This window comes from Dendrobates tinctorius, unplaced genomic scaffold, assembly GCF_039654945.1.
Source record: "Dendrobates tinctorius isolate UK_male_01 unplaced genomic scaffold, ASM3965494v1 ptg000019l, whole genome shotgun sequence".
In the NCBI taxonomy this organism is placed as follows: domain Eukaryota; kingdom Metazoa; phylum Chordata; class Amphibia; order Anura; family Dendrobatidae; genus Dendrobates; species Dendrobates tinctorius.
Window position 1 is genome coordinate 53,791,667 of NW_027361687.1, and position 27,381 is coordinate 53,819,047.

The 27,381-nt window shown below is 44.9% G+C and overlaps 1 protein-coding gene across 3 annotated transcripts in view; it reads right to left on the minus strand.

Annotated features, from left to right (window-relative positions):
* The window catches only part of SV2A (synaptic vesicle glycoprotein 2A), a 211,114-nt gene that overhangs the window by 58,933 nt on the left and 124,800 nt on the right, over positions 1 to 27,381 (minus strand). For all 3 annotated transcript variants that reach the window (XM_073567045.1, XM_073567046.1, XM_073567048.1), the window contains one exon: positions 2,021 to 2,201. In XM_073567045.1, coding sequence (XP_073423146.1) covers positions 2,021 to 2,201 — 181 coding nt within the window. The remainder of the gene's footprint in view (positions 1 to 2,020; positions 2,202 to 27,381) is intronic.

Here is a 27,381-nt window from a genome sequence, read left to right on the forward strand (position 1 = left end):
GACGGATCCGGTTTTGTCTGTCAAGAACAAGACGTATCCGGCAGAAAACCTGATCCGGCACATCAGGTTTTACAAAACATTTGCCGGATCCGGCATTCCGGCACGACGCCGGATCGCGCCTGACGCCGAAAACCTGATGTGTGAAAGTAGCCTAAGGCAGTAATAAAATGTTCCTGCTATGGCTTCCAATCTAAAAAGACATATACAACGCTGCCACCCAGAAGTTTACAAAGCTGTGATTGAAAAAGATCACAGCAGCACCAAGAAACCAGAGCCCAGCACTTCCCGCCAGGCAAAGGAGGAGGAAAGAGCATCTCAAGCATCAGTTACAAGATATTTTGTAAGTGAGAAAGTTACTGTAACAATGACAGCAGATGTGTTTAATTAAAAGACACCTCATTGAGCTTGTTGTGAAGGACAGTGTACCATTATCATTATTTTCACGACCAGCTTTTACAGCTCTTAATGGAGAAATGGCCCACAAACTTGGTGTTTCTCTGGAAAGAGAAAGTATTAGAAAATTAGTGATTGAAGAAGCCCTTAACCAAAAGGAAGATCTTAAAAAGACTCTCAAGAGAGGCTTTGTGTTTCTTAAAATGGATGCCTGCACACTTCACAGAGTGAACTATTTTGTTATCGACGTTCAATATGTTTGCAACAACGAAAAAACTGTTACTAACACGCTGGCAGTAAAAGATAATAAAGCTTATCACAGCAGCCAGTTTCTCCAGACCTTAGTGGAAAAAGTTCTGCAAGATTATGAACTCACAAAAGAACAGGTCCTTGCTATTGTAACTGATAATGCTTCAAACATAAGTACAATTACACTGATGAATGAGAGTAATGAAGGTGAACAGCGGCTAGAAGAACATCTCACATTCAGTATGTTGGAGATGAAAGGCCACAGCCCTGTTCCCATAACGGAGGAACAAACAGATATTACTACAGAATAGATTCTTTACAATTAGATGATCTTGTTGAAGCTGCTTCACACCTCTTTCCTATTCATCACATGCGCTGTTTTGTGCACTCGCAGCAGCTGGCAATAAGAGATAGTCTGCAGAGAGGGACATGCTGGAACTCTGATTAGCAAAGTGAGGAAATTGCTGCCAGAACCCCTAAAATTGATAACATCTTGAAGAGACGTGCTGGGAAAGGGGCAATTGTGGTTCAAGCCACTCGGTGGGGCAGCACTTATTTAAAGTAATGATTGAGGGATTTCTTGAGCTAAAAGCTTCCTTATAGATATGGCGAACCCTCAGGTAACACTACATGAAGGTCAATGGACACAGGTGGCTGAACTGAAGGAATTGCTTTATCACCCATTTACTGTGACTAAAAAGTTACCATCTGAGGATTTAACTCCTGGTATTTTTATAAAGGAGTGGACAAACTTGTTGTTTTTCCTGTCCCAAAGAGGAGGTTTAATCGCAGATGACATGACATTGCTGCTTCAATGAAACGGAGAGAGACACTGCTATTAGAAAATAAAATTCTTTTGGTAGCTGTTTATGTGGACCCGAGTCATCGTATATGGCAGGATGATCAACAGCTTACTAAAGGAAAAGAAGCTCTGACTGAGGTAGCAGTTAGGATGAGTGGCCTACAGGATGGCCAAGAGCAAGAGGACTCAGGTCCTGACAGTGCTGCTGTTGCTGAGATCCATTGAAGCGTTCCAGAATAATTACCTCATAAAGGGACAGTGGTCAGAATTGTAAAAATTGGCCTGGTCAATAACATGCAAACTACTCTAGGGGGAAAAGGGGTTAAAACCAGTGTGGTTATGATGTTGGCAAAAGCTGAGTTGACCTGCGCTTTTATAACATATCATCATGGTGTTACATTGACTGTAAAAAGCCATGTGGTTATGCAGGTTACTCTGCTTATTATCTGTGTGGCCATAAAACCATTAACAATCATTTTGAAAGTGTTTTATTTGCATGTAGCTGATGAGTGGGCCACCAACCAATCTTACTGGTGGGCTGAGACGACGCTGGATAGATAGATGGTAGCCTCTTACCCCACACCGGACAGAAGTCTGCAGAACAGGAAGGTCCCATAGCCTTGAACAAATGAAGAGAAGAAGGCGAAGACGCTATTAACAGAGAGGGAGATGAGCAGGCACTGTTTTCTACCGATCCGGTCCGCCATTCCTCCCCACAAGAACGCTCCCACCATCATACCAAGATACACAATGAGACCTGCGGAGAAATCATAGAGAGGTTACATTACTGGTACTCTTTGTATCACACCCCAAGATGACTACATATTTTCAGTCCTTCAGCTGAACCTGCCAGCAAATATTCATGGATGTTACTGATACCGATCCGAAATAACGGAAAATGTGTCATGTCGAAACTTCAACTCGTCCCACAAAAAAACAAGTGCTCGTACGGCTATGTCAATGGAAGAATAAAAATGTGACAGCTCTTTTGGAGGAGGGAGAATCTCTGAGGGGGTACTAAAAAGCAAAAATTAGCTAAGGTGGAAGTAGTTGTCTAACCCCTGTAAGTATTGGCAATTCTCTATCAGGTCCTCTCCTATTTGCCAACTATAAAGAGTGTCTCTCACTTTGGAGAACCCAGCAGCTCTGTGCATTACATAGACCGGCACTGATTTCAGTTGAGTGCTATGTAATCCTTCCTCTCCCCTGTGGTGGCGCAGTAGGGAGGTTAAACACTTGCTGCCACATTCCACCACAGGCCACATGGGAAACTCAATGATCTGATGATGGTAAATAGGAGTTAGTCAGCAACCATAATGAAGCCTTTTGGACCAGCGCCCACGCTACTATAACATAGCAACCATACTGCTCTTTTCGTAAAGCTGCAGTAAATCTGCTGCCATGTTTTATTCACATACCTGCTTAAAATTAAAATGTCAGATAAATAAAACATGCAAATATTTAATCTCAAATATTTGTTTCCAAACTTAAAATCCACTAGAGGATTTCCACATAAATATGTAATCAGAAGGGGAAATCACAAGACGAATGCTGTAGGGCTGAAGAGGGGACGGCGCACTATTAACTCAATCCGTGACGGAGGTTTTGTACACTGCCATTGCTGTCCACTTTGCTGTCAGGGGAGGGTTTGCAGGGACTCTAATAAGCATCTGGGGCCTTCTGAGTCAGCAGCGGAGGATGTGGGAATAATTCTGCTGCAGGCAGTGTGAACTCTTAGGGGTACTTCACACTAAGCGAGATCGCTAATGCGTCACCGATTTTGTGACGCTTCAGCGACCTCGCCAGCGATCTCACTGTGTGTGGCACGCATCAGTGACCGCCCCCCCCCCGCCGGGTATCGCTGATCGTGCAGGAATGTCCTGGGCCATTTATTGATCGTTGGTCTCCTGCTGGCCAGCACGCATCGCTGCGTGTGGCAGCGGGAGCCAACGATCAGCGAGTTCCCAGCGCTGTAAGCAGACGCTGGGAGCTGGTATCCAAGGTAAACAGTGGGTAACTAAGCGCGCGCGTGGCTTAGTTACCCGCTATTTATCCTGGTTACCAGCGTCCTCGCTGGTCCTGATCGTTGATGAGTCTGCCTGTGTGGCAGCTCACCGGCGATCATGTAGCGACGCACCATCGATCCTGACCAGGTGGTATTGTTGTCGGGATCGCTGGTGCGTTGTTTAGTGTAACGGGACCCTTAGGCTACGTTCCCACGATCAGGAAGTAGCAGCGCTTTGGATGCAGCGTATTTTCGCTGCATCCAAACCGCGCAGGTAATTCCACATGTGTTCATTGAACAATATGGATTTACCGCATCCAATACATTCTGTGGTGGAAACTTCTGTTGCGGAGAATAGCGTCTCTGCAACAGAAATTGACATGCTGCGGCTTGTAATCCCGCACTGTGGGTGAGTTTACACCGTGTCAAATAGAAGCACAGTAGGCATTGGATTTCCATAAATCCCATCCACTGTCCTTGTACTGTACAACTCAACAACTTTGAACATAGCACAAATGCTCTGTGTCCTAAATGCTGCTATTCCTGATAGTGGGCACATACCATCAGCTGTGCCATGGATTCCGGAAAGCCGGAGCAGGGAGAAACCTATTGTGTATATGGTATGAAAAACAATGGCTGTAATGATCAAAACTGAGGTGATGAAAGACTATGAAGTAGAAAAAAGTCCAGCTCACCGTAGTAGACATCCTTTGGTGTTCAGAGCACAAGGAATGCTGTGTCAAGGCATGAAACAATCAAAACAAAAGAAATCAAGCTCAACAAACTTGTGAACAAAATTCTTTCTTTATTCACCAAAAATGCTGATGTTGGTTTACCCTCTGCTGAGCACTTTTTGGTGAATAAAGAAAGAAGTTTATTCACAAGTTCGTTTAGCTGGATTTCTCTTGTTTTGATGAAATACTATACAGAGGTACTATTTCTACCTTGGGGTGTATGAGTCTATATAGGAGGTGAGCAGTACAGCTCTGGAGTATAATACAGGATGTAACTCAGGATAAGTACAGGATCAGTAATGTATGTACACAGTGACTGCACCAGCAGAATAGTGAGTGCAGCTCTGGGGTATAATACAGGATGTAACTCAGGATCAGTAATGTAATGTATGTACACAGTGACTGCACCAGCAGAATAGTGAGTGCAGCTCTGGTGTATAATACAGGATGTAACTCAGGATCAGTAATGTAATGTATGTACACAGTGATTGCACCAGCAGAATAGTGAGTGCAGCTCTGGGGTATAATACAGGATGTAACTCAGGATCAGTACAGGATCAGTAATGTAATGTAATGTATGTACACAGTGACTGCACCAGCAGAATAGTGAGTGCAACTCTGGGGTATAATACAGGATGTAACTCAGGATCAGTAATGTAATGTATGTACACAGTGATTGCACCAGCAGAATAGTGAGTGCAGCTCTGGAGTATAATACAGGATGTAACTCAGGATAAGTACAAGATCAGTAATGTAATGTATGTACACAGTGACTGCACCAGCAAAATAGTGAGTGCAGCTCTGGGGTATAATACAGGATGTAACTCAGGATCAGTAATGTAATGTATGTACACAGTGACTGCACCAGCAGAATAGTGAGTGCAGCTCTGGGGTATAATACAGGATGTAACTCAGGATCAGTAATGTAATGTATGTACACAGTGACTGCACCAGCAGAATAGTGAGTGCAGCTCTGGAGTATAATACAGGATGTAACTCAGGATAAGTACAAGATGAGTAATGTAATGTATGCACACAGTGACTGCACCAGCAGAATAGTGAGTGCAGCTCTGGAGTATAATACAGGATGTAACTCAGGATCAGTACAGGATCAGTAATGTAATGTATGTACACAATGACTGCACCAGCAGAATAGTGAGTGCAGCTCTGGAGTATAATGCAGGATGTAACTCAGGATCAGTAAAGTAATGTATGTACACAGTGACTGCACCATTAGAATAGTGAGTGCAGCTCTGGGGTATAATACAGGATGTAACTCAGGATAAGTACAGGATCAGTAATGTAATGTATGTACACAATGACTGCACCAGCAGAATAGTGAGTGCAGCTCTGGAGTATAATGCAGGATGTAACTCAGGATCAGTACAGGATCAGTAATGTATGTACACAATGACTGCACCAGCAGAATAGTGAGTGCAGCTCTGGAGTATAATACAGGATATAACTCAGGATCAGTACAGGATCAGTAATGTAATGTATGTACACAGAGACTGCACCAGCAGAATAGTGAGTGCAGCTCTGGGGTATAATACAGGATGTAACTCAGGATCAGTGCAGGATCAGTAATGTAATGTATGTACACAGTGACGGCACCAGCAGAATAGTGAGTGCAGCTCTGGGGTGTAATACAGGATGTAACTAAGGATCAGTAATGTAATGTATGTACACAGTGACCACCAGCAGAATAGTGAGTGCAGCTATGGAGTATAATACAGGATGTAACTAAGGATCAGAACAGGAGCAGTAATGTAATGTATGTACACAGTGACTGCACTAGCAGAATAGTGAGTGCAGCTCTGGGGTATAATACAGGATGTAATTCAAGAGCAGTACAGGATAAGTAATGTATGTACACAGTGACTGCACCAACAGAATAGTGAGTGCAGCTCTGGAGTGTAACTCAGGATAAGTACAGGATCAGTAATGTATGTACACAGTGACTGCACCAGCAGAATAGTGAGTGCAGCTCTGGGGTATAATACATTATGTAACACAGGATCAGTAATGTAATGTATGTACACAGTGACTGCACCAGCACAATAGTGAGTGCAGCTCTGGAGTATAATACAGTATGTAACACAGGATCAGTACAGGATCAGTAATGTATGTACACAGTGACTGCACCAGCAGAATAGTGAGTGCAGCTCTAGAGTATAATACAGGATGTAACTCAGGATAAGTACAGGATCAGTAATGTAATGTATGTACACAGTGACTGCACCAACAGAATAGTGGGTGCAGCTCTGGGGTATAATACAGGATGTAACTCAGGATAAGTACAGGATCAGTAATGTAATGTATGTACACAGTGACTGCACCAACAGAATAGTGAGTGCAGCTCTGGGGTATAATACAGGATGTAACTCAGGATCAGTAATGTAATGTATGTACACAGTGACTGCACCAGCAGAATAGTGAGTGCAGCTCTGGAGTATAATACAGGATGTAACTCAGGATCAGTACAGGATCAGTAATGTAATGTATGTACACAGTGACTGCACCAGCAAAATAGTGAGTGCAGCTCTGGGGTATAATACAGGATGTAACTCAGGATCAGTAATGTAATGTATGTACACAGTGACTGCACCATTAGAATAGTGAGTGCAGCTCTGGAGTATAATACAGGATGTAACTCATGATCAGTAATGTAATGTATATACACAATGACTGCACCAGCAGAATAGTGAGTGCAGCTCTGGAGTATAATGCAGGATGTAACTCAGGATAAGTACAGGATCAGTAATGTATGTACACAGTGACTGCACCAGCAGAATAGTGAATGCAGCTCTGGGGTATAATACAGGATGTAACTCAGGATCAGTACAGGATCAGTAATGTAATGTATGTACACAATGACTGCACCAGCAGAATAGTGAGTGCAGCTCTGGGGTATAATACAGGATGTAACTCAGGATCAGTAATGTAATGTATGTACATAGTGACTGCACCAGCAGAATAGTGAGTGCAGCTCTGGGGTATAATACAGGATGTAACTCAGGATCAGTACAGGATCAGTAATGTAATGTATGTACATAGTGACTGCACCAGCAGAATAGTGAGTGCAGCTCTGGGGTATAATACAGGATGTAACTCAGGATCAGTGATGTAATGTATGTACACAGTGACTGCACCAGCAGAATAGTGAGTGCAGCTCTGGAGTATAATGCAGGATGTAACTCAGGATCAGTAAAGTAATGTATGTACACAGTGACTGCACCATTAGAATAGTGAGTGCAGCTCTGGGGTATAATACAGGATGTAACTCAGGATAAGTACAGGATCAGTAATGTAATGTATGTACACAATGACTGCACCAGCAGAATAGTGAGTGCAGCTCTGGAGTATAATGCAGGATGTAACTCAGGATCAGTACAGGATCAGTAATGTATGTACACAATGACTGCACCAGCAGAATAGTGAGTGCAGCTCTGGAGTATAATACAGGATATAACTCAGGATCAGTACAGGATCAGTAATGTAATGTATGTACACAGAGACTGCACCAGCAGAATAGTGAGTGCAGCTCTGGGGTATAATACAGGATGTAACTCAGGATCAGTGCAGGATCAGTAATGTAATGTATGTACACAGTGACGGCACCAGCAGAATAGTGAGTGCAGCTCTGGGGTGTAATACAGGATGTAACTAAGGATCAGTAATGTAATGTATGTACACAGTGACCACCAGCAGAATAGTGAGTGCAGCTATGGAGTATAATACAGGATGTAACTAAGGATCAGAACAGGAGCAGTAATGTAATGTATGTACACAGTGACTGCACTAGCAGAATAGTGAGTGCAGCTCTGGGGTATAATACAGGATGTAATTCAAGAGCAGTACAGGATAAGTAATGTATGTACACAGTGACTGCACCAACAGAATAGTGAGTGCAGCTCTGGAGTATAATACAGGATGTAACTCAGGATAAGTACAGGATCAGTAATGTATGTACACAGTGACTGCACCAGCAGAATAGTGAGTGCAGCTCTGGGGTATAATACATTATGTAACACAGGATCAGTAATGTAATGTATGTACACAGTGACTGCACCAACAGAATAGTGAGTGCAGCTCTGGAGTATAATACAGGATGTAACTCAGGATAAGTACAGGATCAGTAATGTATGTACACAGTGACTGCACCAGCAGAATAGTGAGTGCAGCTCTGGGGTATAATACATTATGTAACACAGGATCAGTAATGTAATGTATGTACACAGTGACTGCACCAGCAGAATAGTGAGTGCAGCTCTGGGGTATAATACAGGAGGTCACTCAGGAGCAGTACAGGAGCAGTAATGTAATGTATGTACACAGTGACTGCACCAGCAGAATAGTGAGTGCAGCTCTGGAGTATAATACAGGATGTAACTCAGGATAAGTACAGGATCAGTAATGTAATGTATGCACACAGTGACTGCACCAGCAGAATAGTGAGTGCAGCTCTGGGGTATAATACAGGATGTAACTCAGGATAAGTACAAGATCAGTAATGTAATGTATGCACACAGTGACTGCACCAGCAGAATAGTGAGTGCAGCTCTGGAGTATAATACAGGAGGTCACTCAGGAGCAGTACAGGATCAGTAATGTACTGTATGCACACAGTGACTGCACCAGCAGAATAGTGAGTGCAGCTCTGGTGTATAAAACAGGATGTAATTCAGGATCAGTACATGATCAGTAATGTAATGTATGTACACAGTGACTCCACCAACAGAATAGTGAGTGCAGCTCTGGAGTATAATACAGGATATAACTTAGGATCAGTAATGTAATGTATGTACACAGTGACTGCACCAGCACAATAGTGAGTGCAGCTCTGGAGTATAATACAGTATGTAACACAGGATCAGTACAGGATCAGTAATGTATGTACACAGTGACTGCACCAGCAGAATAGTGAGTGCAGCTACGGGGTATAATACAGGATGTAACTCAGGATCAGTAATGTAATGTATGTACACAGTGACTGCACCAGCAGAATAGTGAGTGCAGCTCTGGGGTATAATACAGGATGTAACTCAGGATCAGAACAGGAGCAGTAATGTAATGTATGTACACAGTGACTGCACTAGCAGAATAGTGAGTGCAGCTCTGGGGTATAATACAGGATGTAATTCAAGAGCAGTACAGGATAAGTAATGTATGCACACAGTGACTGCACCAACAGAATAGTGAGTGCAGCTCTGGAGTGTAACTCAGGATAAGTACAGGATCAGTAATGTATGTACACAGTGACTGCACCAGCAGAATAGTGAGTGCAGCTCTGGGGTATAATACATTATTTAACACAGGATCAGTAATGTAATGTATGTACACAGTGACTGCACCAGCACAATAGTGAGTGCAGCTCTGGAGTATAATACAGTATGTAACACAGGATCAGTACAGGATCAGTAATGTATGTACACAGTGACTGCACCAGCAGAATAGTGAGTGCAGCTCTAGAGTATAATACAGGATGTAACTCAGGATAAGTACAGGATCAGTAATGTAATGTATGTACACAGTGACTGCACCAACAGAATAGTGAGTGCAGCTCTGGGGTATAATACAGGATGTAACTCAGGATAAGTACAGGATCAGTAATGTAATGTATGTACACAGTGACTGCACCAACAGAATAGTGAGTGCAGCTCTGGGGTATAATACAGGATGTAACTCAGGATCAGTAATGTAATGTATGTACACAGTGACTGCACCAGCAGAATAGTGAGTGCAGCTCTGGAGTATAATACAGGATGTAACTCACGATCAGTACAGGATCAGTAATGTAATGTATGTACATAGTGACTGCACCAGCAGAATAGTGAGTGCAGCTCTGGGGTATAATACAGGATGTAACTCAGGATCAGTACAGGATCAGTAATGTAATGTATGTACATAGTGACTGCACCAGCAGAATAGTGAGTGCAGCTCTGGGGTATAATACAGGATGTAACTCAGGATCAGTGATGTAATGTATGTACACAGTGACTGCACCAGCAGAATAGTGAGTGCAGCTCTGGAGTATAATGCAGGATGTAACTCAGGATCAGTAAAGTAATGTATGTACACAGTGACTGCACCATTAGAATAGTGAGTGCAGCTCTGGGGTATAATACAGGATGTAACTCAGGATAAGTACAGGATCAGTAATGTAATGTATGTACACAATGACTGCACCAGCAGAATAGTGAGTGCAGCTCTGGAGTATAATGCAGGATGTAACTCAGGATCAGTACAGGATCAGTAATGTATGTACACAATGACTGCACCAGCAGAATAGTGAGTGCAGCTCTGGAGTATAATACAGGATATAACTCAGGATCAGTACAGGATCAGTAATGTAATGTATGTACACAGAGACTGCACCAGCAGAATAGTGAGTGCAGCTCTGGGGTATAATACAGGATGTAACTCAGGATCAGTGCAGGATCAGTAATGTAATGTATGTACACAGTGACGGCACCAGCAGAATAGTGAGTGCAGCTCTGGGGTGTAATACAGGATGTAACTAAGGATCAGTAATGTAATGTATGTACACAGTGACCACCAGCAGAATAGTGAGTGCAGCTATGGAGTATAATACAGGATGTAACTAAGGATCAGAACAGGAGCAGTAATGTAATGTATGTACACAGTGACTGCACTAGCAGAATAGTGAGTGCAGCTCTGGGGTATAATACAGGATGTAATTCAAGAGCAGTACAGGATAAGTAATGTATGTACACAGTGACTGCACCAACAGAATAGTGAGTGCAGCTCTGGAGTATAATACAGGATGTAACTCAGGATAAGTACAGGATCAGTAATGTATGTACACAGTGACTGCACCAGCAGAATAGTGAGTGCAGCTCTGGGGTATAATACATTATGTAACACAGGATCAGTAATGTAATGTATGTACACAGTGACTGCACCAACAGAATAGTGAGTGCAGCTCTGGAGTATAATACAGGATGTAACTCAGGATAAGTACAGGATCAGTAATGTATGTACACAGTGACTGCACCAGCAGAATAGTGAGTGCAGCTCTGGGGTATAATACATTATGTAACACAGGATCAGTAATGTAATGTATGTACACAGTGACTGCACCAGCAGAATAGTGAGTGCAGCTCTGGGGTATAATACAGGAGGTCACTCAGGAGCAGTACAGGAGCAGTAATGTAATGTATGTACACAGTGACTGCACCAGCAGAATAGTGAGTGCAGCTCTGGAGTATAATACAGGATGTAACTCAGGATAAGTACAGGATCAGTAATGTAATGTATGCACACAGTGACTGCACCAGCAGAATAGTGAGTGCAGCTCTGGGGTATAATACAGGATGTAACTCAGGATAAGTACAAGATCAGTAATGTAATGTATGCACACAGTGACTGCACCAGCAGAATAGTGAGTGCAGCTCTGGAGTATAATACAGGAGGTTACTCAGGAGCAGTACAGGATCAGTAATGTACTGTATGCACACAGTGACTGCACCAGCAGAATAGTGAGTGCAGCTCTGGTGTATAAAACAGGATGTAATTCAGGATCAGTACATGATCAGTAATGTAATGTATGTACACAGTGACTCCACCAACAGAATAGTGAGTGCAGCTCTGGAGTATAATACAGGATATAACTTAGGATCAGTAATGTAATGTATGTACACAGTGACTGCACCAGCACAATAGTGAGTGCAGCTCTGGAGTATAATACAGTATGTAACACAGGATCAGTACAGGATCAGTAATGTATGTACACAGTGACTGCACCAGCAGAATAGTGAGTGCAGCTACGGGGTATAATACAGGATGTAACTCAGGATCAGTAATGTAATGTATGTACACAGTGACTGCACCAGCAGAATAGTGAGTGCAGCTCTGGGGTATAATACAGGATGTAACTCAGGATCAGAACAGGAGCAGTAATGTAATGTATGTACACAGTGACTGCACTAGCAGAATAGTGAGTGCAGCTCTGGGGTATAATACAGGATGTAATTCAAGAGCAGTACAGGATAAGTAATGTATGCACACAGTGACTGCACCAACAGAATAGTGAGTGCAGCTCTGGAGTGTAACTCAGGATAAGTACAGGATCAGTAATGTATGTACACAGTGACTGCACCAGCAGAATAGTGAGTGCAGCTCTGGGGTATAATACATTATTTAACACAGGATCAGTAATGTAATGTATGTACACAGTGACTGCACCAGCACAATAGTGAGTGCAGCTCTGGAGTATAATACAGTATGTAACACAGGATCAGTACAGGATCAGTAATGTATGTACACAGTGACTGCACCAGCAGAATAGTGAGTGCAGCTCTAGAGTATAATACAGGATGTAACTCAGGATAAGTACAGGATCAGTAATGTAATGTATGTACACAGTGACTGCACCAACAGAATAGTGAGTGCAGCTCTGGGGTATAATACAGGATGTAACTCAGGATAAGTACAGGATCAGTAATGTAATGTATGTACACAGTGACTGCACCAACAGAATAGTGAGTGCAGCTCTGGGGTATAATACAGGATGTAACTCAGGATCAGTAATGTAATGTATGTACACAGTGACTGCACCAGCAGAATAGTGAGTGCAGCTCTGGAGTATAATACAGGATGTAACTCAGGATCAGTACAGGATCAGTAATGTAATGTATGTACACAGTGACTGCACCAGCAAAATAGTGAGTGCAGCTCTGGGGTATAATACAGGATGTAACTCAGGATCAGTAATGTAATGTATGTACACAGTGACTGCACCATTAGAATAGTGAGTGCAGCTCTGGAGTATAATACAGGATGTAACTCAGGATCAGTAATGTAATGTATATACACAATGACTGCACCAGCAGAATAGTGAGTGCAGCTCTGGAGTATAATGCAGGATGTAACTCAGGATAAGTACAGGATCAGTAATGTATGTACACAGTGACTGCACCAGCAGAATAGTGAATGCAGCTCTGGGGTATAATACAGGATGTAACTCAGGATCAGTACAGGATCAGTAATGTAATGTATGTACACAATGACTGCACCAGCAGAATAGTGAGTGCAGCTCTGGGGTATAATACAGGATGTAACTCAGGATCAGTACAGGATCAGTAATGTAATGTATGTACATAGTGACTGCACCAGCAGAATAGTGAGTGCAGCTCTGGGGTATAATACAGGATGTAACTCAGGATCAGTACAGGATCAGTAATGTAATGTATGTACATAGTGACTGCACCAGCAGAATAGTGAGTGCACCTCTGGGGTATAATACAGGATGTAACTCAGGATCAGTGATGTAATGTATGTACACAGTGACTGCACCAGCAGAATAGTGAGTGCAGCTCTGGAGTATAATGCAGGATGTAACTCAGGATCAGTAAAGTAATGTATGTACACAGTGACTGCACCATTAGAATAGTGAGTGCAGCTCTGGGGTATAATACAGGATGTAACTCAGGATAAGTACAGGATCAGTAATGTAATGTATGTACACAATGACTGCACCAGCAGAATAGTGAGTGCAGCTCTGGAGTATAATGCAGGATGTAACTCAGGATCAGTACAGGATCAGTAATGTATGTACACAATGACTGCACCAGCAGAATAGTGAGTGCAGCTCTGGAGTATAATACAGGATATAACTCAGGATCAGTACAGGATCAGTAATGTAATGTATGTACACAGAGACTGCACCAGCAGAATAGTGAGTGCAGCTCTGGGGTATAATACAGGATGTAACTCAGGATCAGTGCAGGATCAGTAATGTAATGTATGTACACAGTGACGGCACCAGCAGAATAGTGAGTGCAGCTCTGGGGTGTAATACAGGATGTAACTAAGGATCAGTAATGTAATGTATGTACACAGTGACCACCAGCAGAATAGTGAGTGCAGCTATGGAGTATAATACAGGATGTAACTAAGGATCAGAACAGGAGCAGTAATGTAATGTATGTACACAGTGACTGCACTAGCAGAATAGTGAGTGCAGCTCTGGGGTATAATACAGGATGTAATTCAAGAGCAGTACAGGATAAGTAATGTATGTACACAGTGACTGCACCAACAGAATAGTGAGTGCAGCTCTGGAGTATAATACAGGATGTAACTCAGGATAAGTACAGGATCAGTAATGTATGTACACAGTGACTGCACCAGCAGAATAGTGAGTGCAGCTCTGGGGTATAATACATTATGTAACACAGGATCAGTAATGTAATGTATGTACACAGTGACTGCACCAACAGAATAGTGAGTGCAGCTCTGGAGTATAATACAGGATGTAACTCAGGATAAGTACAGGATCAGTAATGTATGTACACAGTGACTGCACCAGCAGAATAGTGAGTGCAGCTCTGGGGTATAATACATTATGTAACACAGGATCAGTAATGTAATGTATGTACACAGTGACTGCACCAGCAGAATAGTGAGTGCAGCTCTGGGGTATAATACAGGAGGTCACTCAGGAGCAGTACAGGAGCAGTAATGTAATGTATGTACACAGTGACTGCACCAGCAGAATAGTGAGTGCAGCTCTGGAGTATAATACAGGATGTAACTCAGGATAAGTACAGGATCAGTAATGTAATGTATGCACACAGTGACTGCACCAGCAGAATAGTGAGTGCAGCTCTGGAGTATAATACAGGAGGTCACTCAGGAGCAGTACAGGATCAGTAATGTACTGTATGCACACAGTGACTGCACCAGCAGAATAGTGAGTGCAGCTCTGGTGTATAAAACAGGATGTAATTCAGGATCAGTACATGATCAGTAATGTAATGTATGTACACAGTGACTCCACCAACAGAATAGTGAGTGCAGCTCTGGAGTATAATACAGGATATAACTTAGGATCAGTAATGTAATGTATGTACACAGTGACTGCACCAGCACAATAGTGAGTGCAGCTCTGGAGTATAATACAGTATGTAACACAGGATCAGTACAGGATCAGTAATGTATGTACACAGTGACTGCACCAGCAGAATAGTGAGTGCAGCTACGGGGTATAATACAGGATGTAACTCAGGATCAGTAATGTAATGTATGTACACAGTGACTGCACCAGCAGAATAGTGAGTGCAGCTCTGGGGTATAATACAGGATGTAACTCAGGATCAGAACAGGAGCAGTAATGTAATGTATGTACACAGTGACTGCACTAGCAGAATAGTGAGTGCAGCTCTGGGGTATAATACAGGATGTAATTCAAGAGCAGTACAGGATAAGTAATGTATGCACACAGTGACTGCACCAACAGAATAGTGAGTGCAGCTCTGGAGTGTAACTCAGGATAAGTACAGGATCAGTAATGTATGTACACAGTGACTGCACCAGCAGAATAGTGAGTGCAGCTCTGGGGTATAATACATTATTTAACACAGGATCAGTAATGTAATGTATGTACACAGTGACTGCACCAGCACAATAGTGAGTGCAGCTCTGGAGTATAATACAGTATGTAACACAGGATCAGTACAGGATCAGTAATGTATGTACACAGTGACTGCACCAGCAGAATAGTGAGTGCAGCTCTAGAGTATAATACAGGATGTAACTCAGGATAAGTACAGGATCAGTAATGTAATGTATGTACACAGTGACTGCACCAACAGAATAGTGAGTGCAGCTCTGGGGTATAATACAGGATGTAACTCAGGATAAGTACAGGATCAGTAATGTAATGTATGTACACAGTGACTGCACCAACAGAATAGTGAGTGCAGCTCTGGGGTATAATACAGGATGTAACTCAGGATCAGTAATGTAATGTATGTACACAGTGACTGCACCAGCAGAATAGTGAGTGCAGCTCTGGAGTATAATACAGGATGTAACTCAGGATCAGTACAGGATCAGTAATGTAATGTATGTACACAGTGACTGCACCAGCAAAATAGTGAGTGCAGCTCTGGGGTATAATACAGGATGTAACTCAGGATCAGTAATGTAATGTATGTACACAGTGACTGCACCATTAGAATAGTGAGTGCAGCTCTGGAGTATAATACAGGATGTAACTCAGGATCAGTAATGTAATGTATATACACAATGACTGCACCAGCAGAATAGTGAGTGCAGCTCTGGAGTATAATGCAGGATGTAACTCAGGATAAGTACAGGATCAGTAATGTATGTACACAGTGACTGCACCAGCAGAATAGTGAATGCAGCTCTGGGGTATAATACAGGATGTAACTCAGGATCAGTACAGGATCAGTAATGTAATGTATGTACACAATGACTGCACCAGCAGAATAGTGAGTGCAGCTCTGGGGTATAATACAGGATGTAACTCAGGATCAGTACAGGATCAGTAATGTAATGTATGTACATAGTGACTGCACCAGCAGAATAGTGAGTGCAGCTCTGGGGTATAATACAGGATGTAACTCAGGATCAGTACAGGATCAGTAATGTAATGTATGTACATAGTGACTGCACCAGCAGAATAGTGAGTGCAGCTCTGGGGTATAATACAGGATGTAACTCAGGATCAGTGATGTAATGTATGTACACAGTGACTGCACCAGCAGAATAGTGAGTGCAGCTCTGGAGTATAATGCAGGATGTAACTCAGGATCAGTAAAGTAATGTATGTACACAGTGACTGCACCATTAGAATAGTGAGTGCAGCTCTGGGGTATAATACAGGATGTAACTCAGGATAAGTACAGGATCAGTAATGTAATGTATGTACACAATGACTGCACCAGCAGAATAGTGAGTGCAGCTCTGGAGTATAATGCAGGATGTAACTCAGGATCAGTACAGGATCAGTAATGTATGTACACAATGACTGCACCAGCAGAATAGTGAGTGCAGCTCTGGAGTATAATACAGGATATAACTCAGGATCAGTACAGGATCAGTAATGTAATGTATGTACACAGAGACTGCACCAGCAGAATAGTGAGTGCAGCTCTGGGGTATAATACAGGATGTAACTCAGGATCAGTGCAGGATCAGTAATGTAATGTATGTACACAGTGACGGCACCAGCAGAATAGTGAGTGCAGCTCTGGGGTGTAATACAGGATGTAACTAAGGATCAGTAATGTAATGTATGTACACAGTGACCACCAGCAGAATAGTGAGTGCAGCTATGGAGTATAATACAGGATTTAACTAAGGATCAGAACAGGAGCAGTAATGTAATGTATGTACACAGTGACTGCACTAGCAGAATAGTGAGTGCAGCTCTGGGGTATAATACAGGATGTAATTCAAGAGCAGTACAGGATAAGTAATGTATGTACACAGTGACTGCACCAACAGAATAGTGAGTGCAGCTCTGGAGTATAATACAGGATGTAACTCAGGATAAGTACAGGATCAGTAATGTATGTACACAGTGACTGCACCAGCAGAATAGTGAGTGCAGCTCTGGGGTATAATACATTATGTAACACAGGATCAGTAATGTAATGTATGTACACAGTGACTGCACCAACAGAATAGTGAGTGCAGCTCTGGAGTATAATACAGGATGTAACTCAGGATAAGTACAGGATCAGTAATGTATGTACACAGTGACTGCACCAGCAGAATAGTGAGTGCAGCTCTGGGGTATAATACATTATGTAACACAGGATCAGTAATGTAATGTATGTACACAGTGACTGCACCAGCAGAATAGTGAGTGCAGCTACGGGGTATAATACAGGATGTAACTCAGGATCAGTAATGTAATGTATGTACACAGTGACTGCACCAGCAGAATAGTGAGTGCAGCTCTGGGGTATAATACAGGATGTAACTCAGGATCAGTACAGGATCAGTAATGTAATGCATGTACACAGTGACTGCACCAGCAGAATAGTGAGTGAAGCTCTGGGGTATAATACAGGATATAACTTAGGATCAGTAATGTACTGTATGTACACAGTGACTGCACCAGCAGAATAGTGAGTGCAGCTCTGGAGTATAATACAGGATGTAACTCAGGATCAGTAATGTAATGTATGTACACAGTGACTTCACCAGCAGAATAGTGAGTGCATCTCTGGAGTATAATACAGGATGTAACTCAGGATCAGTACAGGATAAGTAATGTAATGTACTGTATGTACACAGTGACTGCACCAGCAGAATAGTGAGTGCAGCTCTGGGGTATAATACAGGATGTAACTCAGGATCAGTAATGTAATGTATGTACACAGTGACTGCACCAGCAGAATAGTGAGTGCAGCTCTGGGGTATAATACAGGATGTAACTCAGGATCAGTAATGTAATGTATGTACACAGTGACTGCACCAGCAGAATAGTGAGTGCAGCTCTGGAGTATAATACAGGATGTAACTCAGGATCAGTAATGTAATGTATGTACACAGTGACTGCACCAGCAGAATAGTGAGTGCAGCTCTGGGGTGTAATACAGGATGTAACTCAGGATCAGTACAGGATAAGTAATGTAATGTACTGTATGTACACAGTGACTGCACCAGCAGAATAGTGAGTACACCTCTGCTCAGCTGTTGCTCGCTGTGGTAATTGTGGGTGCGGTCGTTACTGATCCTGCTGTGTTATAAAGGGGGTGCTGTATGTGCGTTGTGCCTTCCCCTTTAATTGCTGTATATATATAATGTGTTATTGTAATGCTAAAGTAAGGTAGGGACAGCATAGATATGTAGTTAGGGCACTAGGGGGTACTGTAGAGTTAGGGAGATTAGATGCTAGATAGGATAGCAATAGTTAGCTGGTATTAGCCAGAATAGAAACAGTTAGGTAGCTGGACCAATAGGATTGTGGGTGGGAGGAGTTACCGAGACGAGACAGAATTGTTCTAGAAAAGTTAATCAGAATGTGTGTGAGCAGCGAACAGCAGTGCAGGCTGGAGTTACAGTGGCAGTGGAGTGTGAGAACAGGCAAGACATAGTACAGTGGTCTGAAGAAAGTTTGAAGTTTGGCTTCTGGGGAGCATTCTCTGTGAGAGGCCAGGAAGAAGATCTTGGGTTGGAGTCTGGGGACACCGTCTGGAACTGTCAGGGACCTAAGGTCCAGTTGAGGCTGCAATTGGCAGTCTGGTTCTTTTGCCAAAGATGGGCAATGTAGACGGGGAGCATCCAGTGACTGCTAACAGGAGGATTCTGAAGGCCTTAGGCTCAGAAAACGTGCAGGACAAGAAGTGGCGGGGCCAGACCAGGGACTGTACAGAAGATGTCATGTTTAGGTTTTACTGGAATGGAAGGACTGTAACTGTGCTGCTAGGACCTGTTACAAATAAAACCTTAAAGAAAAAGAACAACAAGGATTCTGCGGATATTTGTGCTCAGATCCCCATGGGACACTGTATCCTGATCAGGCTCCAGTCCTGCAGGTGGGTGAAGAATTGCACACATGTCGCACCAACACCAAGACACACTCCAAAGTTGTAGTGGCGGGGTGCTGAAGAGTTAAAGCCCCTCGTCACAGCTGACACCCGGGCCCCGTTACAGTGTGCTCCTGAGCTCCAGAGAACCACCACCTCTCCACTCGGGGTCCTGCACTCTCCTATCCAAGGAAGGAGTGGGTTTCCTGGGATGAGCAATGGAGCCAAGTCCTAGGCTTCTGTTTCCCGGACCAGGCCGGTGGAGAGGAGAACCAGCCACCGGCCTGCACATCAGAGGACTCGGGGGTGAGATGCTCCATCCGGAGTCACAGCAATGTGGCTCCTACTCCCCTGATCTGCAGAGACCCAGAGAAGCCGCAACGCTTCCAACATGGAGGAGAAGCCTGCAAGCGTGCATTATAGCGGTCCTTCCAGAGGAAAGCAGAGTGCTCACGGAGGTGAGGTCGACAGCAATGAGGAGGGTTGGGGGCTGCAGAGATTCCAGGAGTCTGTGTCCACCTATGCCTCCTGGGTCAAGAGCCACCTCCGTGAGTATGAAGAGGCAAGTAAGACCCTGAGGAGGCTCCGGGAGGAGCTGCGCTGCACAAGGGCCAAAGCTGCAGGTGCCCCCAAACTGAGGAAGAATTAGCTCCAGGCAGAGGTAAAGAGGTTGAAGCTTGAAATTAATGAGCTGGAGGTGAGGAAAGCATTCATTAGAGAAAAACGTGGACCATTTAAAGAAAAACTACTGAATGAGGACAGATTCAGAGAAATGGCTGATAACAGAGAGCAAAGTCAGATGGGACTGCAGCCTGAGAGCCAGGTGGATGATGATGATGAGGAGGATGATGACCAGCAGAAAGCCCCATCTGGCAGCCTGCAAAATCACCCACAGGCCACGTGCAGCAAGCTCCCTGCAGGCAGGCGACATTGATATCTGTTCACAGTTCTGCTTGCGCTGGGGAGGACAGTGATAACAGTGGCCAGGAAGGGGTGCTAATGGCGGAGATCAAGCTCTTGCAGTCCCCAGTGTGCCTCCAGAATTTCCATCTTGGTGACGATTTACCAGAGGAGGAACTTGGGGGCCATAAAAAAGGCAAAGACCACCAAGCCAAAGCTGCAGGAAAAGGTAAGCTATGTATACGCCCCCCTCCCTGTACCCCCTGAGTCAGCTGCAGTGTCAGCTCGCTGTATAAGCTTCTTTGCCCAGCCCAGCCTGGGTTCTGCTGTGGATACAGTGAGGTGAGTACAGAGCACGGTAGTGAGGCGCAGAGCTCCGTCTCTGCTTGTAGTAGCAGTGTCGTAGCAGGAGGTGCCTCAGCCGAGAGGCTGGACAGTGAGGGTGGCTCGGCAGCGGGCATACAGTCAGGCCACGATACTGTGGTGCGCTCTGCAGTTTGAGCGGCCCAGTGTCGGGGGCGGCTCCGGTAGCCTCGGCGCCCCTGAATACTGTTGCCACTGATCACTTAGCTGTGGCATACTGTGGCAGTATGAGGGGGTTGCCGGGGCTGGGAGTTCCGATCCTCCCAAAGTCCTATTCTGTGTTGGCGATGCTGGTCAGCAAGATCCTGATATAAAGAATTAATGGTGCATCACAGCGGCGAAAGATCAGCGGCGCCTGGTATCAATAGTGAAGCAATGGAAAATATCAAATGATGATGCGGAGGGCACACGTAAGTCCAGGGGTGAGGTTGCCTCCAGTTCTGTGAAGGAGACAGCAACTTGTGCCTGATGATGCATAGTTAAAAATGTCACCCCCTGTTGTCACTGGTACAGTAGGAGTGAATGTGGTGGGAAGTATTGATGAGGAAAATTCTTTGTCTATGGTGTGGAGGGTTTGGTGGAGGGTGAGGGAGTTATTGAGGTGGGTAATAGTGATACTGTTGGTGTAGATGTGGTCACTGGTCCGATTGCCCCCCCGGTGGTGGTAGAATCCATCAGGAGTTATGCCACTGTCACCTCCAGGGGAAATAGGGCATCCTCCTTGTCTCCGGGATCTGGAGACGGTATGTTGTAGTGGCATCTCCTGGAGGCTCTAAAGATGGGGGAGACATCACTAATGGTAGAGGTTTGAGAGGTTGATCTATCCTTCTGGATAGAGAGGCATGGTTATGGGGCCTACCGAGAGCAAAATGGGGTAAATACCGTGTGGTCCCTCCCAACAGCCGGGCCGGTTAGTGTGCGTAGGAATGTGGTCTGTCTTCGGTGGAGGGGCAGTGACGCATATCCTCCAAGGTCTACGGTTGTGGAGCTCCTGCTGAGAATGTGCTTCAAGGCAATTGACATCTATGCTTGATACATCCCTATTCCACACCTGAGTTTGATGTCAGCTTTGTTCGGCTATAGGGGCTTGAGCTCTTCTGGTCGAATCATGAGTTGTCAAAAAATGAGTCCGGCTGGTGAGACTTTGCCATTCACGCTGTGTCTCGCCAAAACCAAGTCAAGAAAGTGACCATGATGACTTGTAACGAGATGCTTTTTTGTTATGATATCATGATGTGGCTTCGCCATTATGGAGTGGTGGTGGAGATGCCAAAGAAAAACCGTGTCGAGTTTGGTATCTGGTCAGGGGCCTGGACGTTTATGGTAAAACTTAAGCGTTCATGTGGTACGGTAGCCCACATTCCATCATCTGCCTTCCTGGGTAGGGATCGTATCCAGGTCTTCTACCATGGGCAACCGAAGCTCTGTCACAGGTGTGGCGACCCCACACACTTCACTGCAAACTGCACTGTGCATAAATGTGCATTGTGTGGGGATGTCGGCCACCTTGCTGCATCTTCTGTGGAGATTACGTGCCACCTGTTTGGTGACTTAGGTCACCCATTCAGCCGTTGTCCTCGCTCCTTCACTAATGCAGTCGTGACCCCAGTGGGAGAAAGACGTGAGGCTGATTCTGCTGGGGAATGGACTATAAGGGGTGACGGAGCTGAGTGGCCAAGGAGGAAAGGCAATAAAAAGATGCCTGCCCAGCTGAGGTGTCTAGACAGGTGCAGACAGGAGAGGGACCTGGGCAAGCCCCAGGCTACTGAGGTGGCCCCTTGTCCTGGATGCCAGTCTTGTTGCTGAGGCCCTAAAGTATGATGAGTTGGATGAGGAGGTCAAGAGGATCCAAAGGGAGGAAAGTGCCACTACCTCCCAATCCTGCCATTATGAAAGTATGGATGAGGATAATAGGCATACGCTAGAGGACAAGCATAAGCTCGGCACCAAAAAGAAGGGAGATAAAACATCTTCTCCAACTCTGACCAAGGTACCAAAGGAAGAAAAAACTGACTCCCCTCTGATTGGTCCTTCTAACCGGTACCAAGCCCTTGAGAACAATTTCGTCCTCTGAGGAGGAAGCTGAGGGTGAGGGTTCCCGCTTCGGCGGGGCTTACAGGGGGTGCAGAGTCTCCTTCTTCTGGGAATGTAAGGTCCTTGGAGGGAGGGACTGGCCCAGAGTCCGAAGACGAGGACGATAAAAAGAAAAACCACGTGGGAATGAACATCTCTGTGTTGTTAAAGAGGGGGAAGGATTCCTCCTCTGAGGCAGAGGATAAGGGGAGTGGAAAGAAGAAAGCCACCTAACTCAATCACCAATGATGGCGGTACCCACTCCAATGACGCTGGAGTCCATTAATGTCGCCAGCATAAAGTCAAATACAGCCAGATTTGCGGCCTTTGATTTTCTCAGCCGGGTTGAAGCTGACATTTTCTTTTTGCAAGAGTGGAGAATCGGGCCCGTCTATTGGTCTCTTGTGGCCGAGCCGTATTGCAGAGTGGTGGTCTTTTTTCCTGCACTGGTGGAATGCTGACGGGTCATTGAGTTAGAAATAGGGAGGTGCCTGATCTTAGATGTCTTCATGAAGGGACAAGAGCTCTGGCTCATTAACATTTATGGTCCCTAATCTAAGTAGGACCAGAAGTGTCTCTTTTGAGGATCAAGCCCTACGTTTTACAAGTTGGCAGGTTGTCTTTGGAGGAAAATTCAATACTGTCTCGAGGCCCCAAGATAGAGGAGTTTCCAGAGACAAGATGACTTATGATAGCATCGCCCTTAACAGTATAGCTAGTGAGGCTCGCCTGGTGGATGTCCACATTCGGCACACCCCAGGCCATGAGTGGTTCACCTGTCATATAGGTAACTGTAGGTCCAGCTGTCTCTTCAGCAATGTCTGTTGTTGAGGTGGAGTTCTCCAACCACTGTTTAATTTTGTTTTCTCTGAATGTTAGAGACCCTCTGCATGGGAAGAGGCTTTTGGCGGCTCAAATTGTCTCTCTTGGCAGAAGTGGAGATAAGACAGTCCTTTGAGGATTTTCTTCAGAGCCAGATACTCTTACTGGATCTTTGTAGTAGTAAGTCAGTGGTGGGAGATGTTCAAGAAAAGGGTGGCGAGATTCTTCCGCCAGCTCTCGAGCCTCAGGAGTCTGAGCAGGTACTGCCTGTATCATGAGGAGGAAACTCGAGCATCTTGTCTCAACTGGAGGTAGCCGCGAGGAGATCTCCAGAGTTGAAATCTTTGCTTATGAGGTGTCAGTACGATAGACACTCATCTTTGGTTCTTGAGAGGGATTACGGGAAGTACCGCTCGCCCGATCCTTACAGAAACTGCAAGATGTCAGTCAATAGTAAAGTGGTTACAGGACGGGTCAACACTACGGGGTCCCTGAGGTGATCCAGATCAGGGATCCTGGAGGTTGTCAAATCCTTCTACTCGTGCCTCTTGGGGAAGAGGGATCTTGATTGGGATGAGACTGTAATGCCGGTATGTTTGTATCTTGTTTCCCCAGTGTTACTCTGCATGTCTTTGAATTAACCCTTTGCTCCTTTCCCCCTAACTAGCAGGGATGCTGTTGTCTGTTACCTCTATGGATGCTGCTCAGTTCCCTACTCCGCTGCGTAGCTGTACATGCGTATGTGGCTCTGCTGCTCTGCATGACCACCCGCTGGTGCGGTCCCTGGCTGCTGCTGTGGAAAGCTATCCGTGGTTTTCTAGGTACTCTGCACTGTGTATGGCTCACCATGTATGTTCAGGCCACACCTCCCCTGCTTTTATCAGGAATGGGTGTGTGCTACAATTGCTGCTCCAGCCTATCGCTGTGAGGCAGCTCCTAAATAAAAGTTCCCTGCCCACTGGGGCGTTGCCAGAGCTTCGCCTTATGTCTCTGTATGTCTGTGTGGTGTTCAGCACCTGTCCTGCTTGCCTGCAGTTCTAGGTGAGCTGATTCCTGTCTTGCTGCCCTCCAGGAGGCAGAATATCCTGGTCCTTCTTCCTGTCTGCCCTCCAGGAGGCAAAATATGCACCCCGACTCCTTTTGGAGGCCCAGCATTGCTCTGTTCCAGGCCGCAGCACATTTAGTCCTGTGCTTTGTGTCCGAGAGGCAGTGGAGCAGAGTAGGGCTGGTCACTGGAAGGAGTACATGCTGTCACTGGACCAGGCAAAAGCGTTTGATCGGGTTAGCACGAGTACCTCTGGTCTGGTTTGTTCTTCTGAGATATAGCCTGTCGGGGGGTCTGATTATTTTCTGGCTAATATTTTTGTTATGTTTCTGTTATTATTATTGTTATGTTTTTCATTTTTATAATAAAAGATCTACAGGATGTAACTAGGGATCAGCACAGGATCAGTAATTTAGTGTATGTACACAGTGACTGCACCAGCAGAATAGTGAGTGCAGCTCTGGGGTATAATACAGGGTGTAACTCAGGATCAGTAATGTAATGTATGTACACAGTGACTGCACCAGCAGAATAGTGAGTGCAGCTCTGGAGTATAATACAGGATGTAACTCAGGATCAGTAATGTAATGTATGTATACAGTGACTGCACCAGCAGAATAGTGAGTGCAGCTCTGGTGTATAATACAGGATGTAACTCAGGATCAGTACAGGATCAGTAATGTAATGTATGTACACAGTGACTGCACCAGCAGAATAGTGAACGCAGTGCGCACCTCTTGAGTACAACACTGGTTGTATGTCCAGACCAGCACAGGATCAGTCATATACTGTATGCTGCTATACACGCACACTTTTTGTCCAGCCTCAGTAGATCTGCAGGTACATATAGCTTTTAAGGGCCCGTCACACTAAGCGATATCGCTAGCAATATCGCTATAACATCACTAGTTTTTGTGACGTTATAGCGATATTGCTAGCGATATCGCTGTGTTTGATACTTACCTACAACCCGCTCCCCCGCTGGTTATCGCTGATCGCGCGAGAACGTTCTGGACCGTTTCTTGTCGTCAGCTTCCTGCTGTGGAGACGAGTGAAGTGTGGACGCGGGCGGGAGGACGCAGGATCGCCTAGTGTGACAGGTAAGTAGCGACCCCCGTCCCCTGCTATGTCGCTGGTGAGATCTGCCTGTGTGGCAGCTCACTAGCGACCACTTAGCGATGCACCAGCGATCCTGACCACGTCATATCGTTGTCAGGATCGCTGGTGCATCGCTAAGGCCTCTTTCACACTTCAGTTTTTTACAATCAGTCACAATCCGCCAGGTATAGAAAAAAACGGATCCTCAATTTTCTTTTGAGGATCCGTTTTTTTCCCCATTGACTTCCATTAATGGTGGATTGTGACGGATTACTGTCCGTTGCATCCGTTTTTTTTGAGGATCCGCCAAAAGTTGCTGTCCGTCACCATCCTCAAAGATTTCAAAACGGAGCTTGCAACGTTTTTTTCTCTGGCGGATCCTCCACACACTCATTTAACTCGAAATTCTTTCTGGGTGCCGGACAAAAAAAAAATTCTCTCTCTCTCTCTCTCTCTCTCTCAAATTCAAATTCAAATAGGCTTTATTGGCAGGACCAAAATACAATTAGTGTTGCCAAAGCAAGAAAAGAAATGTGGTAGGGGAGTGGATTAGGGTAGTGGAGATGGGGTGTTGGGGGCAAAATTTGGGGAGTGATTGTCCATTTGGAGGTCTTTAGTTCCTCTCATCTTATGACATGTGGTGACATATTGGGCGGCGACCTCCACCATTGATTCTTCTTCCCCCAGTAGGATGCAGAGTTTCCTCCCCTCGTCCATGGATGGGTAGTCTGGGGTATGGGTGGTAAGTTTCTGGAAGTGGGAGTCCCTCACTGCTGAGTATTTGTTGCAGTGCAGCAGGAAATGCACCTCATCTTCCAGAGCCCCTTGCTGGCAGTGCTGGCACAGTCTGTTTTCTAGTGGCTTGTATGTCTGTCGGTGCCGCCCTGTTTCCACGTCTAGGTTTCCACCTCTCTCTCTCTCTCTCTCCTTTTCCAGGCTGCGATTCCTTTAAAATTCTTCATTTGTCGGATCCGTCAAAAAAACCGGACAGGTGGCATCCGTTGTCATCAGTACTAAAACGGATCCGCCATCCGTCCTTTTGGCGGATTTTGACTGATGCAAAAAACTGAAGTGTGAAAGAGGCCTAAGTGTGACAGTACCTTTAGGCTCTGCACAAATTTCACAGCCCATCACTCCGTCAGTTTCCTTTCTGAAGCTAGCTATTTACCGAGATAATGAGCCCTAACAGAGTGCAGGCAGCCAGGATAGCTCTTTATCAGCCCTTTCAAACTTCATCTCAATGGCAAACACAGTAATCATTTTGTCTCCCCAGCCTGTGTCAGTGACAGGATGCAGATGACAGACGCACATAGTCATCAGGTCTGAAGGAGCTGATTTAGAAACAATCCCAGCTCCTGCCTGATCGTTCTAAACACTGAGGGCGTTAATAAGTGCGCAGGTAGCCAGGGTCGTGACTGCTCTCTGTCTGCACGCTGACTTTCCTCCTTTCCTTTGAAGCTCATGTTTACATCCTTCTTCACACGATTAATATGCAGTTAAAGTTGGTACGCAGCTTTTATTGTGATGAAAGGAGGAAAAAAATGTGCGCCACAAAATGCCAGTTCGTGTACTGACTGCCAAAT